The 11007-nt window shown below is 43.7% G+C and overlaps 1 protein-coding gene and 1 long non-coding RNA gene across 2 annotated transcripts; one reads left to right on the forward strand and one right to left on the reverse strand.

The window, feature by feature from the left end:
• Positions 1-3797: 3797 nt before the first annotated feature.
• Positions 3798-10351, forward strand: LOC118377767 (thymidine kinase, cytosolic). The gene is made up of 7 exons (XM_052526096.1): positions 3798-3958; positions 4121-4152; positions 4541-4654; positions 5266-5359; positions 5993-6081; positions 8724-8850; positions 9936-10351. Exons 1-7 carry the CDS (start codon positions 3893-3895, stop codon positions 10119-10121), a joined length of 708 nt encoding a protein of 235 aa, XP_052382056.1. The 5' UTR covers positions 3798-3892; the 3' UTR covers positions 10122-10351.
• Positions 6699-8319, reverse strand: LOC127932653 (uncharacterized). Its single transcript, XR_008146293.1, has 3 exons — positions 7976-8319; positions 7338-7593; positions 6699-7145 (listed from the first exon to the last, which is right to left on the reverse strand). It is a non-coding gene; the product is annotated as an uncharacterized LOC127932653 (long non-coding RNA).
• Positions 10352-11007: the final 656 nt, after the last annotated feature.

Consider the following 11007-nt stretch of genomic DNA (forward strand, 5'->3'; position numbering starts at 1 on the left):
CTACAGTACTGAGCTACACTATTACACTACAGTACTACACTATTACACTACAGTACAACACTACATTACTCCACTACACTACTGAACTACAGTATACTACAGTACTACACTACTACCGCAGTACTACACTATTACACTACAGTACAACACTACATTACTCCACTACACTTACTGCACTTTGTATTCCAGGGTTGGCTGGCCTTCTATTGTCACTCGTAGGCTCAGTCACTGGTATACTTTTATTTACAAAGCCATTTTGGGTTTACTACCTTTTTATTTGGGCATTTTTATTGTTCAGAAATGTGGTTGGTACTCTCTTCGTTCGCTGGACATTATCCTGCTAACTGTTCCAAATGTCCCAACTGAATTTGGTAAAAGGGTTTTTATGTACTCTGCGCCATCGCCTTGGAACGCCTTACAAAATACTTTTAAACTGGAAGAACTTGTCCCGATTGGTATTTTTAAATCACTGATGAATGATCTTGAGACTGATTCCCTGACCTGTCAATGTTTTTAATTAGCTGTTTTTGATTTTGTTATTCTCGTGAATTCTATGGGTTTTACTAGATTACTTGTAGTTTTCATGTTGTTTGTCTGTAATTTTTGTCATGACTTGGTGCTGCCTATCTTGGCCAGGACGCTCTTGAAAATGTGATTTTAAATCTCAATGAGTCCTTCCTGGTTAAATAAAAAATACACTACTGGACTACAGTATTACACCACAGTACACTACTACACCACAGTACACTACTACACTACTACACCACAGTACTACACTATTACACTACAGTACAACACCACAGTACAACACTACATTACTACAGTACTACACAACAGTATACCCCCTTTGGTCTCAACAACATACTGTAGCTGCAGTACACTAGTGTTAGATAATAATAATAATAATATATGCCATTTAGCTGACGCTTTTATCCAAAGCGACTTACAGTCATGTGTGCATACATTCTACGTATGGGTGGTCCCGAGTTTTGGTTTATGCTTCCTTTTAATACTATTGTGATGTAATATCTTAAATAATCAGTGTTTTCTTTCATTTCATTTCACCACGAGATGAAGAATGAAGGTGTGTGTCTCAGTAGCTGGGATCAGATGCCTGAGGGCTGTCTGTGGAGATACCTGGGGGCTGTCTGTGGAGATGCCTGAGGGCTGTCTGTTGTGATGCCTGAGGGCTGTCTGTGGTGATGCCTGGGGGCTGTCTGTGGAGATGCCTGAGGGCTGTCTGTTGTGATGCCTGAGGGCTGTCTGTTGTGATGCCTGGGGGCTGTCTGTGGAGATGCCTGAGGGCTGTCTGTGGAGATGCCTGAGGGCTGTCTGTTGTGATGCCTGGGGGCTGTCTGTGGAGATGCCTGAGGGCTGTCTGTGGAGATGCCTGAGGGCTGTATGTGGAGATGCCTGAGGGCTGTCTGTGGAGATGCCCGAGGGCTGTCTGTGGGGATGCCTGAGGGCTGTCTGTGGTGATGGGGGAGCTGAGGGGGCTGAGGAGTAGTATTTATGTCTGTAATAAAGCCCTATTGTGGAGGAAAACTCATGCTGATTTCCAGGCCCACCCATGGTTGCGACCCTGCCCAGTCATGTGAAATCCATAGATTGGGGTCAAATGAATGTATTTCAATTGACTATTAAGTCTAACTCACCAAAATCTTTGAAATTGTTGCATGTTGCGTTTATACCTGTGTCAGTTGATTATCCTGTTATTCTATCTTCATCTTCTAGTTGAAGACAATATCAGAGAGGGTGTGTTGTTGACAAACAGGATATATCACAGACACACACACCTAGAGAAGTGGTGGTGGGAACATAGACGTCTAGTTTCTCCCCCTCTCCTTCTCCATAGGGAACGTTGAGGAGGGTTTGGGCCAGACCCCGGGCACGCTCCGTACCTAAACACGCACACGGAGAAATATACAGAGACACACCCCTTTGTTTACTTTGCAAAACATGTATTTTGACTAAACTGTAGTGTAACCTAGGGATACAGAAATACTTGTTAGCCATACGGGGCACAACAACAATAGAAATCAAACCAACGACATACAGTTGGTTACTTTCCAATCATTCATTTCATTATTCGGACTGCGGGCACCACCCATATGTCACGGGTAGCCTAAAGAAGATCCCCATAGCAATCAGTTGGCTATTGCTCTTTCCTGAACCCACACTCTTGTCAATAATCAACATTATCGGCTAGTTAATTAATCATCGACAGACCTTCTTTGAGCGCCGTCACGTGGGATTTGATAACGTCGTCTGCCGACATTCTGTGCGACCATTGGCTGGGCGAAAACTGCCTCTCTAGCTCCTGTCAAAGCAACCACACACAAGTGTGTTGTGAATGTGGGCGGCCATAGGTACAAGCAGGTTGGAGTGGGAACATTAGCTCATAAAGACCAGGCAGACAGCGAGGGCGCAGTCCAACAGCGCCCCCAGTCGGTAGTCATTCGGAACTTTTGATTAATAGCAGAAGTCAACATACAGATTTTGTTGAAACTTTTGTTGTTTCAACAGATGATGTGAGCAGTGAACTAAAGCATTTATAATCGATATTTAGATATGAGAAACGGTGCTTTATTTTATAGTAATAATGGCAAACGGATAGGCAAAGATTAGAAATGAAGAGTAGGTTATGAAAAAGAGGAATTAGGCTACTTGCAGACATTATTATATATTTCTAACAGTTGTTAAAATACTTTGTTATATAAAGGTTAAAAAAAAAAATCCTAAGTTTTTTTCCACCAGGTTCATATGTTAATAGCATGTTGTTTTGTTATTATGCATGCCTGCTTCCTGGGGAATAGGGGCGCGCGTACTTACGAGAGACGCACATATTTGTGCTCTACAAATGTTGTGTATTTTCTTTTGGATGCAGGAGAGAAGTGTAATGCGTTAAAACAACCTGATATCCGAGGTCCACGTCTTTAGTCGCAATCAATCACACACAAAGCAGAGCTTCAGCTGCACCAGACACATATTTACAGTACAATGTCTACTGTGTAAACAGACACAAAATCATCTTAACATCACTTACATCCTTATTCATATCCTCCCAACGTGACATTGTTGCTCTTGAATGTAACAACAGCAGATAGACTCCGAGTAACAACAGGCACAACACAGAGAACCTTTGGAATTGGACAAAGATAAGAAGGGTAAAAAAACGAGTCCAGTGGGTCACCGGGTCACCGGGACGAGTGTCTGCGCAGTGTCCCAATGTTCTCAGGCAAAATGTTTCAGTTGGCTAATTCTACAAACAGCTGGTTATTTGTTAACGACAAGAGCTAAGATTTTGTACCACACAGTCAGTGAACCACCGTAACTTGATGGCACAACAATAACAGCTTCTGTTATGGGTGTAAGATGGCACAGTGATGCCATCTGTTGGTTCATTACGGCAACTCTTGTGTTTTACCGGGCTGCTTGAGATACCCGGATGTGTTGTGATGAACTGAACAAGACTGGTTACTCGCATCAATGCCTCTGTCTCGTCATTTAACGTTCAAACAGCTTCGTTAGAATTGCAGCCCGCCAAATGTAACAGTGCATTACTTCAGTAGTGCCTTCAGAGTATTATAATGACTTGTCTAGATGCATGTTAAATACTGTGGAGCTCAGTACAATCACACATGAGTTGCGTGAAAGTACAACTTTATAATGAGTATAATTAACAAAGTCTCCCGCCAGAAGAACGAACATTTGACCTACTGGCGCGTTCGTCACGTGATTATTCTGTGAGCTGATTGGTTCGTTCAGTGACCCTGATCAAGCGTTTACAGAAACCGCCGCGGCGGACATTCGTAATCTTTTCAGCCTCTCGAAAGAGTGCAGAGTTATTTTCATAATAATTAGAAATATTGTGAAACAGAAAGTTAACGTAATGGAGTGTTTGAATGTTCCAAGAATCCTGCCAAATTCCCCACGGAAAGCAATAGGACAGATCCAGGTACGTTCACATTTTTTGAGACAAATGCTTGCTAGCATTTTTCCAACGTTACCCTAAACCTTTTTATAATCATATAACAAAACAAATATGCAATGCACTGACTGACGTTCATATTTCTATGTTGATCGTACACATCAAACTCATTGTCTCATTTGTTTGCAGGTCATCTTTGGCCCAATGTTCTCCGGCAAAAGGTTTCCGTTCCCTAATTCTACATAAACAGCTGTTTATTTGTTAACGAAAAGAGCTAAGATTTTGTACCGACAGCCAGTGAACCACCGTAACCTGATGGCACAACAATCACAACCCGTTAGAATTGCAGCCCGCCAAATGTAACAGTGCATTAGTACACGGTGTACTGTAATCAGCATCTCAAGCACCGGTCGTAACAAGCTACTGTAGTGTACTTTACATCGTAATACAAGTTAGAACATATTAGCCATTTAATAGGATCTTTGCATTTATCCTATAAACTGTAACCATCTACTCCACGTCAGTGTTTTAGAGAGCGCTTCATGGCTGTGTTACAAGTTTGTGATACATTTTTCTATAACTGACTGAACTGTATTTTCTTATTAACAGCACTGAGTTGATAAGGCGAGTGCTTCGTTTCCAGGTCGCTCAGTACAACTGTTTGGTGGTCAAATATGCCAAAGATACACGCTACTCAGAGAAGGGCATGGCCACGCACGACAAGTAAGAACACTCTGGTTTATGTCAAATACATGATCTCATGATTTGTATAGATAACATTACATATAACCTCACCCCCATGAACTAATCAATACCCCGTTTCACCTGATTCTCATTGTTGCCGCCCAGGACAACAGTCGTTTCCCCTCTGCCTTTGCGAGGTTGAACAGTAGAATACACAAGGTGTCATTGTGGCGGTGCTTCGGCAGTTTCTCTTGTTGTGTCACTCACTGACAGACAATCAAATAGCCCATGTCAGATAACATTTTTTAGATTGCTAAATTAGTTTAGCGGCCAGCTATTTAAACGTGTTATCATGGTCGGATTTACCAGCCTGGGGCCGATTGGTTTTTTGGATTTTGTCAGTCTCACTCAGATATATTAAAAACGTTCAACATTTCTCTCCAACATGTTGCAAAATGTGCAGAATTGCATGAAATTAGCTGTAAAACAGTTCATTTTCCTCTGCCCCATGGCAAAATGTACCAAATTGCAGCATCACTAATGTATTTAGTAGGATGGTCTCTGTGTGTGTGTGTGTGTGTGTGTGTGTGTGTGTGTGTATGTGTGTATATGTATTTATGTATATTTATTTATTTATACACAAACACCAGAAACACAATGGAAGCTGTACCAGCCAACTGCCTGAGCGACGTGCGTTCTCTCGCTCTGCAGGCCTGCGTCATCGGAATCGACGAAGGACAGTTTGTAAGTATAGTACATTAGTCTGTTAGCCTCTCACTGTGTCCAACAGAGTGATGATCCTCTTTGTTCCTCACTAGATCATTACCTGTATTGTCTCTACAGCTAAATAAGCTGCCATTGATATGCATCTGTTATATTCATCTGTTAAGCACATGGCATCATCAGCACCATATTCCTTAGTGTTATGACCTCGGCCCACCTTTTTTCAAACGTCTCCCCCAGACGTTCCACGTATTTAAGCTATTCCAGAGCGAGCACACCTGATTCAACTGGTCAACTAATCATCAGGCCCTTGACTAGTTGAATCGGGTGATCTAGTTCAGGGCTACAACAGAACTGTGAAATGTCTCTGAGGAGATCACTGACCTAGGCTACATTACCAATGGCTACATTATCTACATTACACTCACTCAGGCTACATTACCTACATTACACTGACCCAGGCTACATTACCTACATTACACTGACCCAGGCTACATTACCTACATTACACTGACCCAGGCTACATTACCTACATTACACTGACCCAGGCTACATTACCTACATTACACTGACCTAGGCTACATTACCTACATTACACTGACCTAGGCTACATTACCAATGAGGTCCTAACTGTTATTTTGTTGTGTTTGTCAGTTCCCAGACATAGTGCAGTTCTGTGAGGAGATGGCCAACATGGGGAAGACTATAATCGTAGCGGCCCTGGACGGAACCTTCCAGAAAAGGTAAACATGGATGATGAGTCTATCCAACGTCTGCTGCCTGCCTCCTGGTTGTCGAGCATCGTAATCATGTCGTCAACGGTAACCGTTGTCTCAGAGAATATAATATTTTACATGTAGAGTTTCAGTTTAATTTGAATTAATAACTGCGTATGAATGATGTCTGTCTGTTTCAGACGGTACACTAGCCAGAGAACTGTACTGTCTGACCTAACTCTGCCCTGTCCTGTCTGTCTGTTTCAGATGGTACACTAGCCAGAGAACTGTACTGTCTGACCTAACTCTGCCCTATCCTGTCTGTCTGTTTCAGACAGTACACTAGCCAGAGAACTGTACTGTCTGACCTAACTCTGCCCTGTCCTGTCTGTCTGTTTCAGACGGTACACTAGCCAGAGAACTGTACTGTCTGACCTAACTCTGTCCTGTCCTGTCTGTCTGTTTCAGACGGTACACTAGCCAGAGAACTGTACTGTCTGACCTAACTGCCCTGTCCTGTCTGTCTGTTTCAGATGGTACACTAGCCAGAGAACTGTACTGTCTGACCTAACTCTGCCCTGTCCTGTCTGTCTGTTTCAGATGGTACACTAGCCAGAGAACTGTACTGTCTGACCTAACTGTCCTGTCTGTCTGTTTCAGATGGTACACTAGCCAGAGAACTGTACTGTCTGACCTAACTCTGCCCTGTCCTGTCTGTCTGTTTCAGATGGTACACTAGCCAGAGAACTGTACTGTCTGACCTAACTCTGTCCTGTCTGTCTGTTTCAGACGGTACACTAGCCAGAGAACTGTACTGTCTGACCTAACTCTGCCCTGTCCTGTCTGTCTGTTTCAGATGGTACACTAGCCAGAGAACTGTACTGTCTGACCTAACTCTGTCCTGTCCTGTCTGTCTGTTTCAGACGGTACACTAGCCAGAGAACTGTACTGTCTGACCTAACTCTGCCCTGTCCTGTCTGTCTGTTTCAGATGGTACACTAGCCAGAGAACTGTACTGTCTGACCTAACTCTGTCCTGTCCTGTCTGTCTGTTTCAGACGGTACACTAGCCAGAGAACTGTACTGTCTGACCTAACTCTGTCCTGTCCTGTCTGTCTGTTTCAGATGGTACACTAGCCAGAGAACTGTACTGTCTGACCTAACTCTGTCCTGTCCTGTCTGTCTGTTTCAGACGGTACACTAGCCAGAGAACTGTACTGTCTGACCTAACTCTGTCCTGTCCTGTCTGTCTGTTTCAGACGGTAGAGAACTGTACTGTCTGACCTAACTCTGCCCTGTCCTGTCTGTCTGTTCCAGACGGTACACTAGCCAGAGAACTGTACTGTCTGACCTAACTCTGTCCTGTCCTGTCTGTCTGTTTCAGACGGTACACTAGCCAGAGAACTGTACTGTCTGACCTAACTCTGTCCTGTCCTGTCTGTCTGTTTCAGACGGTACACTAGCCAGAGAACTGTACTGTCTGACCTAACTCTGCCCTGTCCTGTCTGTTTCAGATGGTACACTAGCCAGAGAACTGTACCTGACCTCTCTGTCCTGTCTGTCTGTTTCAGACGGTACACTAGCCAGAGAACTGTACTGTCTGACCTAACTCTGCCCTGTCCTGTCTGTCTGTTTCAGACGGTACACTAGCCAGAGAACTGTACTGTCTGACCTAACTCTGTCCTGTCTGTCTGTTTCAGACGGTACACTAGCCAGAGAACTGTACTGTCTGACCTAACTCTGCCCTGTCCTGTCTGTTTGTTTCAGATGGTACACTAGCCAGAGAACTGTACTGTCTGACCTAACTCTGTCCTGTCTGTCTGTTTCAGACGGTACACTAGCCAGAGAACTGTACTGTCTGACCTAACTCTGCCCTGTCCTGTCTGTCTGTTTCAGATGGTACACTAGCCAGAGAACTGTACTGTCTGACCTAACTCTGTCCTGTCTGTCTGTTTCAGACGGTACACTAGCCAGAGAACTGTACTGTCTGACCTAACTCTGCCCTGTCCTGTCTGTCTGTTTCAGATGGTACACTAGCCAGAGAACTGTACTGTCTGACCTAACTCTGCCCTGTCCTGTCTGTCTGTTTCAGATGGTACACTAGCCAGAGAACTGTACTGTCTGACCTAACTCTGTCCTGTCCTGTCTGTCTGTTTCAGACGGTACACTAGCCAGAGAACTGTACTGTCTGACCTAACTCTGCCCTGTCCTGTCTGTCTGTTCCAGACGGTACACTAGCCAGAGAACTGTACTGTCTGACCTAACTCTGTCCTGTCCTGTCTGTCTGTTTCAGACGGTACACTAGCCAGAGAACTGTACTGTCTGACCTAACTCTGTCCTGTCCTGTCTGTCTGTTTCAGACGGTACACTAGCCAGAGAACTGTACTGTCTGACCTAACTCTGCCCTGTCCTGTCTGTCTGTTTCAGACGGTACACTAGCCAGAGAACTGTACTGTCTGACCTAACTCTGTCCTGTCTGTCTGTTTCAGACGGTACACTAGCCAGAGAACTGTACTGTCTGACCTAACTCTGCCCTGTCCTGTCTGTCTGTTTCAGACGGTACACTAGCCAGAGAACTGTACTGTCTGACCTAACTCTGTCCTGTCTGTCTGTTTCAGACGGTACACTAGCCAGAGAACTGTACTGTCTGACCTAACTCTGTCCTGTCTGTCTGCAGCCCTTTGGTGACATCCTGAACCTGGTTCCCCTGGCTGAGAGCGTTGTGAAGCTGAATGCTGTTTGTATGCAGTGTTACAAGGAGGCAGCATACACCAAGAGACTGGGGGCAGAGAAAGAGGTGAGGGGGGGATTTATATTAGAACTGAGGAGAAACATCACATACAGGAGAAACATCACATACGGTAGAAACATCACATACAGGAGAAACATCACATACGGTAGAAACATCACATACAGGAGAAACATCACATACAGGAGAAACATCACATACGGTAGAAACATCACATACGGTAGAAACATCACATACGGTAGAAACATCACATACGGTAGAAACATCACATACGGTAGAAACATCACATACGGTAGAAACATCACATACGGTAGAAACATCACATACGGTAGAAACATCACATACGGTAGAAACATCACATACGGTAGAAACATCACATACAGGAGAAACATCACATACAGTAGAAACATCACATACAGTAGAAACATCACATACAGTAGAAACATCACATACAGGAGAAACATCACATACAGTAGAAACATCACATACAGGAGAAACATCACATACAGGAGAAACATCACATACGGTAGAAACATCACATACAGGAGAAACATCACATACAGTAGAAACATCACATACAGGAGAAACATCACATACAGTAGAAACATCACATACGGGAGAAACATCACATACGGTAGAAACATCACATACGGTAGAAACATCACATACAGTAGAAACATCACATACGGTAGAAACATCACATACGGAGAAACATCACATACGGTAGAAACATCACATACGGTAGAAACATCACATACAGGAGAAACATCACATGCCTTTCAGACTCAAAGGTTGTATTCCCTTGAACTTCTGGGAGTGAAATGAGACTGGTGGTTTTTCATATCCTCTTTGTCGTCACAACCAATCTCTATTGACATTCAGTGTCCTGGTCTACCTGCTTCTCTCCCTTTCTGAAATCCTCTTGATCTCTATCATCCCTGTTGTATTAGTCAACCAGTTAGGAATGAAAAGTCCCTGCAGGAATCACAGTTATCACTGTGTCCCATTTCACCGTTTATTACCCATCCGATCCTTTTGCATCTGCCCAAAGGAGTAAGGAGGTTGATTTTAGGTCTGTGCCTATATTTGGACATGATCTCACTTCCTGTTTCTTGTCTGTGCCCCGCCCCCAGTTGGAGGTGATTGGTGGAGCCGATATGTACCATGCGCGGTGCAGGAAGTGTTACGGTGGCCTGATGGATGTGTTGAAGGAGAATAGCGCCCCCCACAGGGACGAGACGCCACCGCATGTGATGACAGGGAAACTGCTTGACAACACTACATCGCCACGGAAACTCTTCGCCACCCTGCAACTCTGATCATTACCAGTAGACTATTCTTAAAGGGATAGTTGACTCACATGACTTTAAAGGGGAAGTTGAATGAGATGGTGAACAATCCCTTTTAATTTTAGGTTTGGTCATTTGACTGGTGATGAGTTAAAGGGATAGTTGACTTCATTTTCTAATTGGAGTAATGAACTATCCCTTTTAAGTTTTGCACTTGGAATGAGCTTGGATAATAAATGAAGCTCCATCAACCCGCTGAACGGTATGGTATCTAGTCTGATTTGCCTCCTATAATAATACAAATATATATGTATATATATTTTATTAATTAATTAATGTTCATTTATGGTTTGTGTTCAGTCATTTTCCAGATTTGACAAAATCTTAAGTCGAACCCATAACTCAGTGTGCAAGGTCTTTTTTTTGTGCCAATCACCCCTAAAAAACCTAAGGTGAAGGGGCTCGGTTGTGCCACTACATCATGCCAATTGCACGCTCCCTCAACATGAGACATCTGGCATTGTGTTGTGACAATTGCACCTTTTTAGTGGCCTTTTATTATCCCCAGCACAAGGTGCACCTGTAATCAGCTTCTTGGTATGCCACATCTGTCAGGTGGATGGATTCTCTTGGCAATGGAGAAATGCTCACTAACAGGGATGTTAACACATTTGACAAGCTTTTTGTGCGTATAGGGAAAATTCTGTGTTTCTTCAGCTCATGAAACATGCGCCCAACACTTAACGTTATAGTTGCCAATCACCCAAGTGACCTGAGGGAAAGAAATGGTGTTGGATTGCAATCCACTGCACTATTCTTGACTGAAATAACCTGCTTAGGTCTTGGCAGTTGGCACATTGTTGTACAGTACAACCAGCTGACAATTAAGATGATTTTTATGGTAACACAAATCTCC

The sequence above is a fragment of the Oncorhynchus keta genome, chromosome 10 (genome assembly GCF_023373465.1).
Source record: "Oncorhynchus keta strain PuntledgeMale-10-30-2019 chromosome 10, Oket_V2, whole genome shotgun sequence".
NCBI classification, from domain to species: Eukaryota; Metazoa; Chordata; class Actinopteri; order Salmoniformes; family Salmonidae; genus Oncorhynchus; species Oncorhynchus keta.